Source organism: Nomia melanderi, chromosome 6 (assembly GCF_051020985.1).
Source record: "Nomia melanderi isolate GNS246 chromosome 6, iyNomMela1, whole genome shotgun sequence".
NCBI classification, from domain to species: Eukaryota; Metazoa; Arthropoda; class Insecta; order Hymenoptera; family Halictidae; genus Nomia; species Nomia melanderi.
The window spans coordinates 17,773,576-17,793,720 of record NC_135004.1 but is presented as its reverse complement, the minus strand read 5'-3'; the positions used below and the strand labels follow the sequence as shown (position 1 = coordinate 17,793,720).

Genomic DNA, 20,145 nt, shown 5'->3' with positions numbered 1-20,145 from the left:
GCACGCGATGAATCTAAATTTCTCACGATCGACAGATCGACTACACAAAGAAATAGAAAAAACATCCTTCAAGTATTTCTAACATATATTCTCTAAAATGAATTACTAATAACAAAGAAGAGATTTTAATATTATATAATTGCACAGTGGAAGGTTCTATCAATCTCCAATCACATTTATACCAAACCGCCTCAAACCCCGCACAAGAGCACATCTTCGTTAACCCTTTGCACTCCAGAAGTTTTTCATTAGAAATACTTAATATTTTACACGTCGGTGCATTGTACAAAGTTTAATATTAAATGTGAAACTCTATAATTTCGCTATGTCAAATCAATTGGCGACTGAGAGGCGCCTACGGAGTGCAAAGGGTTAAAGTACCTAAAAGGTTAAAACCGTAGCGTAGCGAACCGATTCGCCAGGTGTCTGATCTGTTACCTTGGACTGCTGAGGCTTGATCTGAGTCTTGAAGTACTCGGTGATCTTCCCCTGGGTCTCGTGATGGTGGTGACCGGCGTTTGGTTTGCCGGTGCTCGACTTGCCGGTCCCTCGGAAGGTTGGGTCCGCGGCCCCAGACCTCGGTACGGCGCCAGCCTCGGGCTCGCCCTTGAGCCTCTTGTAGGTCGAGCACGCGGTGGCCGCCAGTGGCGGGGTCCAGGGCCACTGGGGCCTGGTACCGATCTGCGAGGACGGCGCCAGCTTGGGTAGGGACGGAAGTGGACTGGCGGACGCGCCACGTATCGCTACCCCCTCGTCGCTGCTCGTGCTACACGGGGAACCCGGCTCCGTGATGTCGCTGGTACCGCTGCTGCTGCACTCCCCGCAGGACACCGCGACGCCACTGGAAAATCGGTTTCAACCGTTACACGGAGTCCGTCGTCGTTCTCTCGAGTGGCTTGCGTAACGCGGACCTCTTGGTCCGAGCGGTCGAGAGGGGTCTTAACATGCTTCTGGGACTCTCGGGAAAGCGCTAACACGCTCGGCACAATAAAATAAATGTTCGACCGTGGGACTACACCGATCAGATGTTTCTACCGCTGTCGTGAAGCGGGAATGGCTACCGGTGGACACGCTGTCTTCGTGGCAACGAATTAAGTTACAAATCATGGCCGTAGAAGCCGTTAAAAGGTGTTAACCTCTTGCGCTGGGAAGATGTACCGTAGACGTCGAGATATTTTTCTTCGAGAATTGATGACGTTTTGTAAACATTGATCTGTCGTTGCATTGGACATACTAGGTTCTTTTGAAATGTATCGGTTTGTAGGCTATTAATGTATGAAATTAGTGTACGTATCTGTGAAATAGGTGAAGGCAGAATTCTTGGAGAGACTTGGATTTCTAGATTAAATTCCAGTGCAAGAGGTTAAAGGTGAGATCGCTTAGATAGAAGTAAAGCCTCGCGTGTTTTTAGGCACTTCGTGCGATCTAGACTTTGTTTAGTACTTCTTTAAGAGTAAAGGTCTCTAAATGAATTTGTTCTCTGAAGGAGCTAAATACTGGATCTTTCATAATCTCCAATTATTACTCAATGAAGAGATTACGCTTAATTATCGTTATTAGCCCTCTTCAGGGTGAATACACGCAGCAGTTCCGAAGCGTGAATAAGAATTAGTCGGTTCCCGGTTGCCCAGCCGTTTTTTCCTCGGAATCGGCGGTACAGGAACCGGTCGGAGAGGACAGAAACGGCCACGAGGAAATTGCGACGCTTACCGGGTAACGACGTTACCAGCAGCGCGAACCTAATTACAGGGTCAGACATTGGCAATTGGCCCGTCGTTTCGGAAGCCACGAGCCGTCGGGCTCTGGCTCATCCTCGTCAGATTTGCAAGCGACGCGAGCGCACGGCAAAGGTCGACGGATTGCAGGAACGAGGAGAATTAACGGCGTCTCGTGGCTTTCTCGAAACGACGCCCTCTCTTGATTAAGGCTCGCGAGAAAGAAGGACATCAAAGATCCCGGAGATAATAGGAAAATCCTTGCAGCCGGAATTATTTCGCCTTTGTTTCCCATCGTTCCTCGGAATTCCACGGAGTTCGCGTTTAGGGTATTGCCGACTGAGAATCGCTAGCATTTTCGCGTACGCTCTGCACTAAAATCGGTAAGAACCGAGGAGCGAAGATTCCTGATTACTTGGTAAACGTTTCATCAGCGATAACGATGGGAGCTATAAAGAATAACTACTTGCTTCAACCTTTTGCACTCGAAAGTTCGGTGGATATACTCAACGATGATTTTAACGATTTTAACATGGAACACGCTTTACTGATATTAAAGGTTAAACTTCATTATTTTAGTGTATCGAGTCGATCGACGATTGAGTTACTTCCCGTGCGCGAAATGTTAAGATCCCAGTTTAAAGGAAAACTCGGAGCGAACATCGAGAAGCCTATTAATAGGGTCTCGGTAAGCAAAGTGTTAAGCTCGCGAAACAGAAAACCTCGCTGGCCGAGGAGCGCACCTGCGTTACGCGAGCTTGGCGGCGAAAGACGTATGGTGTGGCTGGAGTTCGTGTTTCGTCGACAGGAAAGAAAAGAACACCGACAGGAACGAAGCCCGCGCGCCGTTAGAGGAAGAATTATGTAGATTCACGCGGGCACGTAGTATCGACGTTTCCTTGGTCGAGGGGAAATACGTTACGGCTTCCCTTTATTTGCCAGAAATGAGTAGCGGCGCAATTAGACACTAATACAGGAATGCTCGAATAATCGAGTCGCTTTTATATTATTCATTCTCGACGGTAACACTCGTGTTACGCGGCCGATTACACGTGACGAACTGGCAACAAGAGGAGCTTATGAAAGATAGATTGAAACGGGAATGCCCGAAGAATGTTAAAAGAATATTTAACCGTCTATTGTAGCGGGGAACACGTGCAACGAGGCATTATCGATATCGCTAAACACATAATCGCGTAATTTCCTGCAACTGCATTCCGCTGTCCGGCGAGAATGTTTCTCTTCAATCAGCGTTCGCTGCGAGGAGGAAAAAAATAAAATGGTCGTATCTCAATCCCACCGAGAAGCGACGCCGCATTCCCACCAGGACGCGAGTACAATCTCTCGTTCGTTAGCGAAGAATCCGCGCGCAGCCGCGACTTTGTATCTTCCTGTTCCGACGCGGGAAATTAATTCCACGCTGATCGCGCCATTCGCGGGATTACACGGGGCTCGGCGTCTCGTTCGCGGATTTTTCAGGCGTCGTTTGCGCCTCGGGGAACACGGCTTCGATTCCGGTACGCGCGACTTTCCTTACGGTACCCCGAGAAACTTGCATAATTCCCGGGGCCCCGTGTAGTTGCAGTCGGCGCAACGCGCCCGTACGCGAATAATCCATTCGCGTTCAAGCGGAGCCGAACGCGTGCGTGCCAGGCGACCGGATCGATAGAACGTTTGATAATAAAACGCGCGGCGGTCGTCCGACCGTTTCTATCCGTTCGAGAGATCGAAACGGGAGCCGGCCGGTGCATCGATCAGCCCCGAAACTGCTACCGGTCGAACGTATTAGGAATCGTCGATGAAAGTAATGAAACGTAATGAATCAATTAACCCTTTGCGCACTAAGATTCTTTGAAATATACAGAACCTACAGATTCTGACAAATTAGATATTGATAGCTTAAATGATTGAGAATAGGGAAACTATGTACGGATCTCTTTGGCTAATTAAATCATTTGCTCGGTATTTAGTGTTCCAAATATGAACATTTCACCTCCACGTTCGTCCACAAAGGGTTAAAGGGAAAACAGATCTCCAGGGCTACGAATAAATCAACAAGGAAACGTTCCGAGTCGATTGATCATTAGTTTTTTAATTGCTTTAATGGTTCTGTCGAAGTAAAACTCGAAAGTATCTCCACTAAGCACGCTGCAATTTCATTACATGTTAGAATTCAGCTCTACAAGTTTCATGATATATTGCCGAGGTGCAATATTATTGATTTATAGAGGAAAAAATCGATTTTTTGAACCGGTTACGCAAGAATACCCCCTTAACCGCGGTTACGGCTCGCGGACCCGGACGCTGGTAAAGCTGGCTAACCTTGCTAACAACTGGCTGCTCAAACCTGATCGCTGCCTTTGGTGTTCACGATATCTGCGATTTTTCTTTGGCAAATGAATTTCGTAGGAAACGTTCGCGTCCGATGGAAATTTATTCGCCTCGCGCGGGACTTTAACGTATACGTAATATGGAAAGCTTCTATGATATTTCCTTGCGTTTACTAATTAACTATCACCTCCGCCGTAAATTCCGGAATATATACTCGGACGTCGGTGTATACTCTTTGGAATTCTAAGATCGTTCCACGGCTAATTCGTACTTGTTCCATAAACTGTGATACTTAAGAATCTCGTAGCATCCAATGCCTGCAGTTTGATGCATTGCATTAAATTCAACGGTTACTGTTACAATCGCAGAGGAAAAAATGCTAATTACACCCGCGTAATAAGAATCGTAATTTTAATTTCACAGCTGGCCGTAACGCAATTATGTCGCATTACATCCTTGTAACCTCGTAAAGTAATTTCATTGAAATAATACCTATTAATGCGCAAACTGTTGCGCGATTAGCTTTAAATTCGTCCGAGTACACACGCGGAATGCGCGCTAATTCATTTAGATCATAAAAGAGAGATTAGAGATTACGCCCCTTTTATTGCATCTTAATACTTCGAAATTTGTCTCAATGTCGGCGGCTAATCTTAATGTATCGTGCATCAATCCCGAGTTCTTGTTGATAAAACGCTGCTGCTATCTCGGCCACTTAACCGTCGCGTAAAGTTAACCGTTGTTTTATATCCGCCTACCTGTTTCAAATTTTATGTAAAGGCCTCCGCTAAGGCGAGCCTATTACGCGAAGTTCCTTTCGTTTCGCTTATTCCACTTTCACCGATTCCAGCCCTCGCCGTTCGGCCGTCATTATCTATCTACCCTCCGGCTCCCGCGAGCCCAGAAGAACGTTATTCGGAAACATAAACGCGTTTCGCGTCGCGTTACAGCAAAAAAGCCGTTCCAAGTTTAGACATAAATTCAGAAGTCCTCCAGGAACTCCGAACTTACGCCCCTGGAAGCTAATTTGCAGCCGCCGTTCGGAAAGGTTCAGCGATAATGTATTCCGATATCGTTAGACAAAGACATCATTGCACCTCTGGAGAAACATAAAACAGTATCTGTTCGCGCGCACGATAAATTTCTACTGTTTTTGTAAATGTAAAAATAATACGTTAACTAACGCGTTAACTAACGCGTTTTTCCATAGAGTTCTTTCGCAGCAAGGAAAAGCAGGAGTTTTTTGGCGGTACAATGTTTGCTTTAGACTATTATCAACATAGTCACGTTATTTATTTTCATTCCACATCGGTTATCTTGTATATTACGACTGTTTCCCACTAATCATCCCCTTATCTTATACCTGCACGATTTAAAGATTCTTCTAATCTGTTTAACCCTTTATCGACGTTTCGAAATATTCATGTTCCGACGACTAAGTCGCAAACAAATGATTAAATCGCTCGAACAGCAAGAAATCACAACATAGCTTCCTCTATTATTCAAGCAATCGATACATAAACTAGCTCCATCCGAGGGTCATCTATATTTCAGAGAACCTCCCTCTGCAAAGGGTTAAACGCAGAAAATATGTACAGCTATGGAATATCACGACGTAACGATACAAGTCACCTGTTCCTCTATATCCCCGCTCTCCGCGAAATCTACGCGCGATTACGGACCCGATCCGCGCATCGTCCCGCTGGAAACCCACCAGATATGATTCGACGCGCGATCGCTCGCGGCGGTATCACGAAAAAACTCGTGACAAGGTGTCGCTCGTAAATTCCGGGGGAACGATGCTCGAAAGACGAACAGCCGCCGCGGAGAAAGAAAGGAAGGAGGGTGAAAGGAGGACACGGGCGCGCGCGCGCGCGACGGTTTTCGCGGCCGAAGATATTTTCGGAGGCGTATTCGTGCCGGGCCGCCGACGTCACGGAAGAAAGAAAGACACTGACCTTTCCACATTACGATTCCTTTCCGACATTGCGTTTACGCAACGACGCACTCCGTCGGCCGAGGAACCGGGGGCCGGTCGGCCGACCGGCAGACTCGGCCGGAGAGAGAGAGAGAGAGAGAGAGAGAGAGAAGGAGAAAGGAAGAGAGGAGGAGAGAGACGGCCGGCCGTTCATTAAACTCCGGCCGGCTGAATGACGGTCATTGTGCCATGAAATTCCTCTTTTTATCGATCCTCGAATCTCTCTCGGGTCGAGGGAGCCCGGCTGCACGACAAAGCCCCGCATCGATCCGTGATCCCCCGTGTGTCTACCTGGATCCCCGAGCCTCGTCGCAGTTCTACGACTCCGCCGCTTCTATCGCTCGTTTCCGTTGGAAATCTAGCCGCCCCCGGTCGCCGGCCTGGAACTCACTGCCGGCCAGTAACGCGAGAACTGTCTAAATATTTCGTCTACACCGGCGGACGATAACGGAGTCGTGTTGCGAGCGCGGAGGAAGGGTTCGGGATAGAGAACGATCGCGTCGATCCTCGCCTGTGATTCACGTCTTCGCCCGTCTGCCGGAAACCTTGGAATCGTTCAAACTGTCGGGACGTCGATTAATTTTCTATCTAGAATTCGACTAATATCGTTTAACTCGGTAGGAAAGCACTGACGATTCTACGTCATCTTCAGCTTTGGAAAAGTGCTCTAGCAAGCGGGAACTCGCGTGAGGATCGTCGGTGCAACGATGTCAATGAGCGTCACGAAATGCAGAGCTATTACGAGCGACAGTGAAGCAGCTAACCAGAAAGACGTTAGATGAAAATGCCAAGGACATCTTTCGCTGAGGATAAAAAGAAGAGAGTTCGAGGGATCTCGAGCTGGATGCACCTTCGTTTCGTCGTCGCTCGCGAACGTATGAAATTATGCAAAATTCGCGGCACCCCATTAGGAAGATCGAAAGAGATAAAATTGAAGAGTGACGGAGGGTTCCCGGTCGTTATCCGGTCTAGTCGCGCCGCGTCGAGCGCCGATCGAGGGATCTACGCGACAGGATCCCGAGGCCAAGTTCCTGCGGATCACGCTACGTCGATTACATTGTCCTTGCAGGTGGCTCCTCCGCTCGGTGATGCACCAAGGCTCCGACGATGCCTCTCGCACACGAGCGCGCGCTCCTATCGAGTACCGCACGCACACACGCCCTCCTCTTCTCTCTCCACGCCTCGCCGCTCCACTATGTACAACGCTCTTCTCTTATTTTCCCCGTACCGTTTCGCCAACGCCGTCGTCGCGTCTCTTTCCGTTCGCGGCTGAACCTTCCTCTATCGCTGCTCAACGGCCGAGCCTCGCTCGCTCGCTCGTTTCACTCTCGGAATCTGTTGTCTAGTTCACCGCCGCTCTTCCACGCCGCCTCTCCTTGCCCTCCTTTCGGTTTTTCCGTTCCCGGGGGATCGAACACCGGCGACGGAAACACGGGAATGATGCCTGATGCTTCTCGATCTTCGCGTCGGGTAGAATCGGACAAGGGTGGCGCGGATATCGCGTTAACGCGTTGCTACGCCCGTTGAACGAGTCGCTCGGAAGCCAACGCGATCGAATCCAGAAGAGAAACATCGAGGAAATTCATGTTTCCGCTTCTGAGACGATTGCACGACGTATTCGGGAGCTACAAGGACTTCAGAGGAATCGAGGAAACCAGGAAATCCTTGAACAACACGAATATTATTCCAAAATTGACAAGAATCAGAAAGTATCGGAATTAACCCCGTTCTCTTCCGAGCGAGTCAAATGTTTCTTCATATCCCGGCGAACGAAAATACGGCGATGATACTGTAATAAAAGGAAACTAGAGAGAACTAGTTCTCGGGAACAGTGAATTCTCATCCGATCCCCAGGAAATAGCGACCCCCAAGGAAAATCTGTAAAAACCCGGGAATATCCTCGCGAAAGGGTTCGACGGATCCGCCGGAAGCGCGGCGAACGCGAGGCAGACGCCTTTGAAGTAGAATCTCCGTCCGCCGACTCGAACCTAATAACTTTCCCCGAGATGGTCCGGAGAATTCAGTTACGCCGGCTACTGCCCCTTTATACCTGCCCTCTTATCAGCGAATTCTTCTGGCAATTCCGCCATTTTTATCCGCCCTTTTATTCTTCCAGTTCAGCGAGCGCGCCGCGCTCCTTTCATCCTCCTCCGTTCCCTGTTTAGCCTTTCTCTCTTCCGTTCCTTAATTCCCCGTGTCCCGGCCCCCTCGCCCCTCTTCGATCCGCGTTCATCCCTCTCTCCGGCGGCGCGGCTCGTTCCGCGAGGCGTCCTTCTCGCTCCCTTTCGCATCCCTCTCTATTCGGCCGCCCCCGCGCCCCGCGACCCGCCGAATTCTATCCCGTCGCCGATCGTGCGGCTGCTGTCCTCGTCCCTCCGCCTCTTAGAACAGTGGTTCTTCGCGCTGGGCTCGCGCAGCGCGTCGATTCGGCTGGATTTTACGAGCGCAACGTCTCCGTTCGCGCTAATTTAGATCGGCGCGACCGTCCACGCGCACTTGCCTCCAAATTGTTCGCGACCCATTGAAGACGAACGACCCAATTTTCGGTCGCGACTCGCGGGTTAAGAACCGCTGTCTTAGAATTCCGCTCTCGGCCTCTCGCTCGTCGTCCGGGGAAATCTAGCCTCTCTCGCGTCCTTCGCTCGCGCCCTTCCTCGAGTCCTGTCCCTCGCAGGGCTCCGCTCTCGTGCTACTCCGGCCGTGTTTCCTCGCTCGGTCGCTCCGTTTCCCCCGGCTCGCCCGTTTTCCTCTCGCGACTCGCTCTCTTCTGCTCCTCCTACACTCGCGATTGTCCTGCTCGCGCGAGACGAGTCCCTCTCCCTTTCTCCTCGTCGCTCGTGCTTTCCTCCGCAAAGTCTGTCCCTGTTCCTTCGCTCGGCGACCCGTTTCCCTGTCTCTGTCAACGACCAACTCCGAAAGCGCGGACTAGCGATGGGAATGACACTCTCGTGTACGAGGTTCACTTAGCCTGCTCTTCGATTAGTTGCAACGAGTGTTGTCGATAGGCTAGACGAATCGATTTCTTCGAGTTTCTTTCTACAAACTTCGATGTGCGTCTGTCGGAATTCTTTTAGAAGTCTAACGATTTTTCTTGTGCACTCCTTGGACGGTCGATTCGCCGATAATCCCATCGCTGGTCACCAGCGCGCCTTCTCTTTCTATCCCCGCCGGGAAAACGGAGCTCGCGCACGCATCGTCCTCTCCGTCGCTCGCGGAGAACTTCCTCGTCCAGCTCGTACGCCGGCGGAAATGCATGCTCACCTAAATACCTCGAGTTATATTCACAGCTGGAACCAACTGCCGCAACCGATATACAACGAGCATGATCCCTCGGAATGAAAACCTCTATTACGTCTCTGCTTCGCAAACGGATAATCGAACGAATAATCTATCGATCGAACGTTTCGCTCGTCGTGAGAGATCATCGACGAGAAGATCGAATAAAAATTCTTCTGATAGTACGGAAATGCACCGTGGATGTGGACAACTTTGTGTTCTATTTTACAAAAGTAGGTAGCATAGCATAGTTTGTGTACTTTTCTATACAAATTAATCTTAGAACACAACTAACTTCGTAAACCTCGTCTACAGCAACGCGTTTCCCACGTATAGACCGAGCAGATCGTCCATGTTCAATGTTCGAGCCCCAGGTCTTTGTAAACAACCTTCTATTTGTTATCCCTTTTTTCGTATGTTCAGGTTTATCCTACCGTTTCCGTAAATATTACCACAATGAACGTACCGTTACAAAGAAGGAAAAAGAATCAAAGAAACCCTGTGAAAAGGAAACGTCGCCGTCCATTCTCGCATTTCTGCTGGCATAAAGAAAACGCGCGATCGTTCGAGGAGCAGATGCCTCGTTTTCGGTTTCCACCGTCGAAAGGCTGCCTCTATTATTCACGGATTCGACGACCGGTGTATCTTGGCCAGGGAATCTTCAGCTCGGAGAAAAGGTCAACCCCCGAGCGGCGCGGCGGTCGGCCATCTTGACGCTCACCCCCGCCGCACGGCCGATTCCTTCTTTGTTCCCGGAAAGAGGACTGAGCCGCCCGTCGCATCGGTCGATTCCCATCAATTCCCTTAAATTTTTCATGCGACCCCCGTTCCCCCGGTAATCCCGCACGGATTTAGGCAGACGCTGGGGCCTCGATCAGCATCCTCCTCGGACGAGATCCGATTTTTCGGAGAAGACAACGCTCCGCGAGCGAGACGGTGAAGGGCTTCTCGCCCTGGGATCTCGTCGCTGAGAGCAGCCAGTGCTCTGTATCGAGCGACAGAGCTCGTTGAATCGCGGCGGATGGCAAGGGTGGACGTTCGATGGCCGTCACAGCCGCGTTGCGTAACTGACCTACGCCCAATCCGGTGATATTCGACATGGTCACGCGAACGTGCGCGCAACGCTGACACGGATGCGTCCCTCTTCCGTTCGACAGGCCGCTGCATTGAAAATGTTCGATCGCTGGCTCATCTTCGTCGAATTTCTCTTTAAAACGAAATGACTCTTCACGTTTGGGAAATATTTCCGGGTGTATGGATGTTACAATTACTTTAATAATCAAAGTATCGAGAAAAAGTTAAGTTTGGAATCTCGTCTAGAGAAACAAGGCAGTTGAGACTTGAACTGATTTACAATTCAGTTTGCGCATCGCTAAATTGATTGCTGTAAGAATTTCTCAGAGATCCGTTATCTCTTTGATAACCACAGAAAGAAGGAAAGATTAGGTCATTTCGACGTGGTAGGCTTACTTCACCCCGCACTCGAAATATTGGATATTTCTCCACGAGATACGACATTCTTTGAAACTAACTCAACGAGAGATAAGACTTTATAAGTTCGCTGTATAAAACGAAGTGGCGAGATAACAGTTTTGAGCATAGACCATTCATTTCCAAGAGCTCTGAAGAGTGGATTTATAAATCCTTTCACGATCATTGAAACGACGCGGACTGTGCAAGGACAGCTGTTCAAGTGAACAATATTTCACCCCTGTACACGTGTACTTTATACTTGATATTTTCACGGACGCTTTCAACGGATACACATCGGTCAGTGAAAAGCGTCCGCGATTTTCAATGCGACTTCGCGGAAGGGTGGAGGTCCTCGAAAGTCCCGTCCACTGGATAGTATGTACTCCTGGAACAAGAAATTCCGGCGCAGACGATCCCGGGCGAAACGAAAGATAAGGAGAGTCGTATCAAAATTTATGAAGCGGCTGTTGACCCCGGGTTAGGCGCCACTCGGATTCTTTTCGGCTCGGCGGCGGGAGGAGCGCGAAGAAGAGGGTCGGGAGTCGATCGACACCCCTTTCTCGTGCCAAGTTGTTACGCCGACGGGGGTCTGCGAGCTATAATCCATCTGGAAGCTATTACAACCAAGCTTGCTCGAGTATCGCGGCACGAAAAAACTTTTCGAGGGCGGAAGATCCGACCGGGGGGAAATTAATACTCGCGAGCGGGCGGGGGAGAGCGTTCAGAAACTACCCTTGTTAAGTCACGTTCCGGCGGATCGGCTCGGTTCAACGGCAATTAATCTTCGAAATTTGCGTGCAAATTATTCGAGGGCTTTTTTCCCCGTGAACCCTAGAGGCTCTACTCCCGCGCCAAGAGGTTCTCCGAATCGAGCACCGTTCGGACGTTGCAGTTTGCGATTGCCTGTCGGTGGATGTGGGTCAATTATCAATCATATTCCATTTATATCGCTGTATCCCTTACGGAGAGTGTATATTCCGCCTGCGCCTCTTCGCGTAATTTTCGAAGAAATTCGATCGGTTTCTAAATCGATTTTACCTTTGCACTCGGAAGTGTTTTTACTATTGAATATTATTCGATACGATGTATAGGAGAAGTTTTTCAATATTCCACGTCACGCGATGACTCTTGAATAGAGTAATTTGAAATTGTCGAACAATTCCAATTAGGCCAGGTTTTGTACCAGAATGCATTCTACTCGAAAATCGGTAACGGACGAGAGGAAGCGGTCGATACGTTGGTAGCGCAGCGAAACCGCTAATGAAGTAACTATTCGAATGATAATGGACGCCTGTAACGAGGATAGAGCCGGCGTAATTTTAGCCGGGCATGTTTGAATGCCGGTCCGACAGCTGGCTACGCGGAAAACAATCCACCGTTCACGGTGGGTAATTTAACCGTCATTATTGCGACCGGTAAACACAGCGATCCTGATATTCCAGACGAGGACTCGACGATTCCTCTCCCGGGCCGGTACTGCCTCGGCTCGAGTGGACGGTCCTCGAACGAATGTATTTAAACGGTTCGCTGGAATGATATCCTGAGCGAGGGCTCGAGAGTCGAACTCGATCGCTCAAAGGAGAACGTCCTCGCCCTTTGAATCGTTCTCGAATCGGTCGTTGACGAGTCGCTGCCCTCCGACGGGAGAACGCCGCGCCGGGCCGCTGTCTGCACGCTCGTGGGAACCGTAGGGAGGGTCGACCAAGTCGTTTCCTTCGACCAGACGTTGCTCGTCGATTCCAGTGAAACGTTTCTGAATTTAACCATTTGAACTCTGTAGGCCCCAATATTCCACCAGTTATAATATTAAATATTTTAACGAATCTTAAAGAAACTACCCTAAAATTATTCGATTTTCATCCAAATTTTGTGCTAAGAAGGAAAGTAAAAGATCGAAGGATTGTTATAGCATTTCTAATTTTCGCTAGGGATACCATAAAAATTCGTTGCAGTTGCTGATAGATTACAAAACGACCTGGAGTGCTAAGGGTTAACACTGTGACTACATGGATTTTACTAAATTTCTCTATGGAAACTCGAAAAGTGCCTCTATCGAGGTTTTCATTGAATTACGAATTAATCAGAAGATTAATAATTAATCTTTCGCGGTCGAACGCCGGCGTAACGGAGTCTTCGAGGTTTGATAACTTCGAAAGCTATGAATGAATAATTTGATTCAAATAGATTGATATGTATAACTTTTTTATGAAAAAGTAAGAAGCTTCGAACATTCTAGTTCGCGACGGGGTTAAACGAGAGAAGTCAAGGAAGAACTCGGAACATTTATTCCGAGACAATTCGGTAATCCGAGAAGCAGCAGTTATTTGGCGCAGGTTTCGAGTTGCCGGTCGATAAGACATTTCGCTGTACTATTATTGTTATTTGCTCAATTAATCGTTGGCAGGCCGCCGTTCCATTAGTTTTCTATTTTCGTGTAAGCGGTAGCGGCGTGTTATCAGAAGTAACTCAAGAAATTTACGAGAAAGTGCCGTTCCCGTGCCAAACGCGGCTCCAAAGCGTAAACGCTTAATTTATACGAACACTCTGTCCTTTGTGGAGTTTCCCGCGCCTCGTTCGAACCGTCGGACCGTCGGAGATCCGCGCACCGTGGAGAACAGCGGCGGCTTCCACGAAAACGTTTCGGCAGTTTACGCCAGTGGTTCCGCGAAAAACGCAGCCTGCCGTGAATCTTCCGCGAGGCGGGGACTCGTAAATCTCGCGCGGGAACCGAACCACGCGCGCGGTATCCGCGCTGCCTCTTTATGATCCGCGTTCCCGCGACTAATTAACATTTTTTCCGGCGAGAATCTATGACTCGCCGCCGCGGTAAAAGTCCTCTCGTTAAGTGAGAAACGCTTTCGCGTTTAAACACCCGAGGACAGAATCGAAATCTTTCGATTCCGATCGCTGGACTGCGAATCTTTACGCGAATTCAGGTTTTTGAGAATATCATTAGCACCTCATCATGTGTCTGTAGAGATCGATACATAAGAAACATCGGAGCATTCGACGTTTTTCGAAGATCCTCGTGTTGCGCAATGAAAAAGTGAAAAAGCCATCGTTCGATGGCTGCATCGCTGCAAGTTTCAACGAGGAGCGTTAAGACTTTCTATTATTATATATTGACAATGTAAATTGATTTACGCACAATGGGCAAATAGGAAACAACGGCGATACTAGAAACGGAGTTACGTGACGCGATACGTGACGGAGGGGAGGAGACCGTAGGAATTGCTGTGAAGAACGGTTGTATAAATGCCAGACCCTAATTAAAGTTGTCAAGATATACGCGAAGATCAGGTGATTCGAGTGGCGATCCAGACCCCGGCGCGCTTTCCGTTCACCCTCGTATCCGACCGTACAAAAGACTCCTTTCGTTTCAAGAGAGTTAAACGCGAGGCGGAAAAAAGTAAGCGGGAAGAAGAGAGAGAGAGAGACGGAGAGAGTCGGAGAGAATCGGTGAAGGAAGGGGTTAACCCCTCCTGCTAAAAGCTGGTCATTAAAAGGTCAAAGGCTCGCGTATCAGGACGAACAAAAACGGCGAAGAGAACGGAAAGTATTTCCAACTTACTTACCCTCGGAGTACTCTTTAGAGACCGGTACAAAGAGTTCCGAGAGTCTCCGCGGAGAACAAAGTTTACGTTCTCCCGTTACGAGGCGTTGACACGAAACGAGGGTGTTTCTTAACACGCGGGGAGCAAACGGCACGAGTCCGAAACGCTCCGTTTCCACGTTTACCTTTCGCCTTCGACGGGACTCCCGAATCGCGTGTTAACGTTCCACCTTTCGCGGCTGCGGCCTGCTTTCTTTCCGAACGACAATCCCGGGATGCGCCTGAATTTCCCTTTCAACGTACCGTGTACTCGCTGACTTTTCGAGACTAGTGGTCTCTTTTGAAAATGAAATGTGAAGTTGATGAATTTGTCTTTAATAAGGATTATCGGTAATAGCATCGAAAATCGGTAATAGAAGCTTAGAAAATCAGAAGATAAACAAAATAGAAAGAGAACCTAATCGATAATTTGATAATAGAACCTAATGCCAACGTAACCAAGCTGACAATAGTGTAATACAAACATTGTAACGCCAAACAATGAGTAACTCCTGCTGTTCTCTGCTACAAAAAAGTAACTTCGCAAAAACACCCAACTTCGCGACACTCACCGTGTTAATTACACAAAATACTATATATTCCACATAAACTAACAAAAATCAGAGAACATCAAACTTCGAAATAACCGTATTAACCCTTCGCGGACGAAGATTCTCTGAAATATAGAAACCGTCAGTAGATGAAACTAAATTCTAGGAAAAGGAAAACTACCGATCTCCTGTTGTTTTAGTAATTAAATCATGCAAATGCGAACATCTGATCACGGCAAGATGTCGACGTTCATCCTCAAAGGGTTAACTTCCAAGCGACTACAATAATCACAATAGTCGTGCGTTCTCCGAGCACCGAAGACCCATCGCTGCGAGATCGGTGGGCCGGACTGCGGTTGCGCCGTATCTCAGCGCGGTTCTTCCGAAAAACGGGGCAGACTCGGGTGTTCTTTTTTCGCAGTCCGCGGGGGCCCGAAATTCGCCGGAGCCGCGTGCTGGTTTCGCCCGGTAGCGGCGGCCGGCTGCGTTTTTCGACGGGATTTTACGATTATGTCGGCCAATTACGCCGGCCCACGCGCGACCGGTGAGCCGACAGAGCCGTCGGAAAAAACGATTCGGCCCAGCCCGGCGCGGCGGTGGGGCGGGAGAGAGAGAGAGAGAGAGTGAGAGAGGGACCCGGAGGACAAACGATTATTATCGTCGTCCGTCGAGCGGCGTTCGGGCACGATTTAATTCGGTGAATTAATTTGCGTCGCCCGCAATTTCGCAGATAATTATCGGGCCTCTTTATGTCGTGGCCGCGTCGCGTCTCTTCGCTGCCCCCTCCGCGCGGAATTCGGCAAGGTATTCCGCTAGCCGAGCGGCCGTTTACTCGCCAATCAAATACAAAGTCCCGTTAATGGCCTCTTACGTCTATTTCGTCCCGGGAAATACTTCACAGAAAGCGTTCCCTTTAAACGGACGCGACCGGTATTTACTACCTCCGCCGCGTGAACCGATTAACCCTCCGTCCACGCTGGAAATGGAACTGTATCGACGCACGGACAGCGTTGCCGATTGTATAAACATGCTGCTAGATTAACGATACCGGTATAATTAGTTTCACCGCGCCTGTCGTGTACCATTCCTTCGAGGGTGTTCGCTGACGAGTTTCACTTTCATGGATTAACGGATCAACGCGCTGGCAATTACCATTCGTTCCTATAACGGTCTTCTCGGTTGTAGCATGTTCCGTTATAGTTTGGTTTTCACTTGGAAACTCCTTCTGAGGGGAACTAAATTTTTGAGAGGATTCTCAACTCTTCGAGGAAGATTCTGTGGAATATACAGAAGCTTCGGAGGAAGCTACGTAAATCTCTTGCTGTTCGAGCGATTACACACTTCGTTTGCTTAGTATTCCAAATATGAACACTTGATATCCTCGGAATGTCGACTATCTAAAGGGTTCAAAGGGTCTTCCAAGATCCAATTTATCACTAGGATAAGAAGTCAATAGAAAATCGAAACGTTTCATTTGTTTCCTTGTGTCCTATTGTTTCCTTGAATCTTGTATATTGCTTAGTATTCCAAATATGAACACTTGATATCCTCGGAATGTCGGCTATCGTCCGCAAAAGGGTCAAAGGGTCTTCCAAGATCCAATTTATCACTGGGATAAACAGAAGTCAATAGAAAATCGAAACGTTTCATTTGTTTCCTTCTGTCCCATTGTTTCCTTGAATCTTATAATCGCGTGGTATCTTTGGGAACAATTGTCTGGATGAAGTCCAGACTTCCTTTGACGAGAGAACAAAGTTACGTCGAGTACAGCTCGACGCACGAGCGGACAGGGTTAAAGAATTCTACCACGATAAACTCTAGCAACGTTTCCCCGACTCGCGAGGGTTGAGATTGACGATCTCCGAACGATCGTCGTTTCCTCCGTTTCGTCCGTTTGAATCGTAACTCGTAGATACGCCGGCGAAATCACGGGTGCCGGACCAAAGGCGAGGCGAAAAATCGAATGCCACGGTTTCGCGCGCGGTCGTTATTAAACGCGGACGCTAGCAATGCCACCGTGTAATATTAGTCGGAGAGGTCGTCGACACACGGATTATACTTCCCGCTTCGAGCTTACTTTCGCCACCGTACCCGCTGTGTTACGTTGCTCGCGAGGCGGTCTGGATTTAGTGATCTCTAAATTAACCGGCGGCTCCCCCGAGGCGCGCGCCGTTTCGCGAGAAACAATCGGCGCGATAGATCCGCGCGGATTTCACGGCTACGAGAGGCCGACGACGGAAACCGATCTGATTTCCGGGAACTCGTCGTTCGTCTCCGAATCCAAGGATTCTTCTGAAGATTCACTTAACGGATTCGAGAGCTTTCGAGCTGTTAGTAACTTCCCCTGGAGATCGATAGTTTGAAAATAGACGAGCAAAAGCGATAAGAGGCTTGTAACTTCATCGAATTGGCTAGCAAATATTATCGAACGTTTAGGTAGCGTTTCTAAAGAAGACAGGGAACGAATTCGACAAGCAGAACACTTTCGACGGTTAATAATATTGACTGTTCGAGTTTCAAAGTGAAAACAGTCGTTAACAGTTCCGAATCAAACGCGGAAAGTGCAGCGGCAGCGAGCAGTCTGCCCTTGCAGTCGACCGCGGAGCAGAGGCGATGCACTGCCGCGCATTTAATTAGAGCTACAGCTGTAATTGACCAGTGTTTACGCAATGCGTTACCATTGCTTAGCAACCGCTCCTAATAATGTCCGTGGAAAAACGAGCGCCGTTCCGAACGAGAAACATAGTAGAGCCTCGGCAAACAATGGTACGCGTTTTAACATAGCCGAGCCGGCGGTCGTTTAACGGCCGGCGAACAATTTGCCCGGTTATGTCATTCAGGAGAAAGGTAAACCTTAATTAAGACGCGGTTTAGCCGCGAAACAAAAACCTTTTTCCAATCTCCCCTCGCTTCTATTTTTATCCACGGTCCGTTTCGTGTGTTACAGCCTTAATGATCGCGTGTACGCGAAAGACGGCTTATTACCATGATCGTTACCATTATTATTACCATTATCACCGGTGTCTTTTCCTCGAGCCGGTTCACGCTCCTCGCGAGACGATCGATTTTTCAATTATCATCAATCCCCTTTATCCCTTACACATTTCCCGAAATCCCCAAACTCGAAAGCCATTTCCTCCTCGCCCGGTGACGTCAACGTGGACGTCAAAATCAAAGTAGAAACGCGTCGGATATTCTTCGATTCGCCGCACGCGCGGCGAGTTTCATTACGAGCGGCGCGTACGGGTCGGATGATGCTTGTAAGATAATCGGGCCGCGGTTCGTGCCAATTCGAGAAAATTCTTGCCGCCTCGAATCGATTCCGTTCTCGGTTCCGTAGTATCGCGCGACACGATCCGGGCTATCGTTAACCGCATCGACATCTGCATCAGCGCGGTAGCCGTTGCATACGGATAGGGCAGCGCGGCTACTTGGTATTCGACGCGGCGCTCCAGCCCGAGCGCCGTACGCCTCGACACGCTCGTCTCGGTTCTTCCTATACTTAGACCCCGGGGCTCTATTCCTCTCGTTCCTCTTGTTCCCGTTCGCAGCCTCTCTTCGAGGGCCTGCGGGCTGTCGCACGCTCAACAACGCCGCACCCGAAAGACACCGGGTCAGCGTCGGCTTTTTCACTTTCTTACGCGTAGATCGAATAGAAACGCGTCCACCGTCCGTTGCAGGGAACCTGGCACTCCCGTCCGAGTGGTCAGATCCAGAGGCGCACGCATGATTGGCTGGGACGCTCGCGTCCGCCAATCGAAGCGGGCGAAGAGTCTCTCCGGAGCGACCGCATCCGCCCCTATGACGTTACGAGTGCCAGGTTCCCTGCAACTGACGGCACTTGCAACCGGCGCAGCCAACAATCGATCACCTTGAATTTATCCTTTGTTTCGAGTAACTTTCTAACGGCGCGCGACCGTGGACAACGCTTATCCGCTTCCTTTTAGCTCGCTGAAGGCTATCTCGCTTTTTCGGTGACAAGCGCCACGTGGAAAACGGAATGTTGAATCCTCTACTCTTTGTCCTTTCCACTTTTCTCTTTTCCCTCTCCATCGCTGCCCGCTCCCCGCGCTCTTCCACCGCCGCGCCGGCCGAAATCGAACAAAGGCGGCCGGATTTTTCCCGAAATAATGCGCGCTCCGCTTTGATTCCGGCGGGTACCCTCTCGATTCGAGACATCCTCTCTGCCGACTCAAACGGGACGCGGCCGCTCGCAAAGAGGAGCCGCGGCAACCCTTTCCCCCCGCGGCCTCCTCGCCGCGCTCTTCTTTCCGGCGCGCTCCTTTCCCATCGAGGGACAATCGACGCGATCAATTAATTCGCCAAGATGAGAGAGCAATCGTGCCCGGAGCATCGAGCGGCCGCTCGACGGCCCTCGGGCCCTCCCTTTGCGTCGCTCGCGATTCGTTTAACCGTCTCTTCGTTTATTTATTCATGCGCGAGCGTAAACCCTCCCCGAGCGCCGCGAGACAGAGGAACGATCGCGGCGGAGGTATTGGCTCGCGAAACGCGATTACGATCGATGATCGGGGCAAGTGGCTTCCGCGAGCCAACGGCCGGGACACGCCGAGTCGCTCGTCGGCGGCTCGTGCACGGTCCATTTCATCTAATATCCCCTGTCGCCTCGTTCCGTTTCCTCGTCGGATGTTGTACCAGCAGTCGTATCGGTTAGTCGCGTTCTCGTCTTTCGAATCGCTGAACATTTCCGGCCCCTTCCGCCGCTTCTACCCCGTGGAACATTGATAATTCGAGCTTCCGTGACTCGAAGATATTCTTCTCGCCATTTTCGATTTATCGAGAGTCGACTCTGTCTACTATCTTCTGTAGTGTACAACGTAGTACTAAGAAAGACGATACGGTGGAGGGAGCCTCGGCGGACAGGGAAACCCAAGTACACAAACAGTGGACTATTTTTGGGACACCAGAGGGATTATCGGGCTAGGTGAAAAGGTCAGTCGTAGTTGTAGTCGGAGAGTTGTAGTTGGAATTGCCGTCGGTCGAGTTATATGTTCTTATTTAACAATAATCGTTTCGCTGCTATTCGTTAACTGCGAGCAGTTGCTAGGAGAACGCGTATATTTAGCCGTAATGCATCTTATTATTTCACGATACTCTCGTATCTCTGCGCCGCTTCTTTCGCGGATTATGCTCTTACGATGTAATCGCCGGAGCTCATAAACGGTAAATAAATAACCGGCGCGCATAACCTTTCAGACAGCTCGGAGTTCC

General features: G+C 49.5%; 1 protein-coding gene across 1 annotated transcript in view; it reads right to left on the bottom strand.

Moving 5' to 3' along the window:
* The window catches only part of jing (AE binding protein 2 jing), a 197,489-nt gene that overhangs the window by 13,911 nt on the left and 163,433 nt on the right, over positions 1-20,145 (bottom strand). Inside the window, exon 2 of the mRNA XM_031983805.2 lies at positions 439-841. Coding sequence (XP_031839665.2) covers positions 439-841 — 403 coding nt within the window. The remainder of the gene's footprint in view (positions 1-438; positions 842-20,145) is intronic.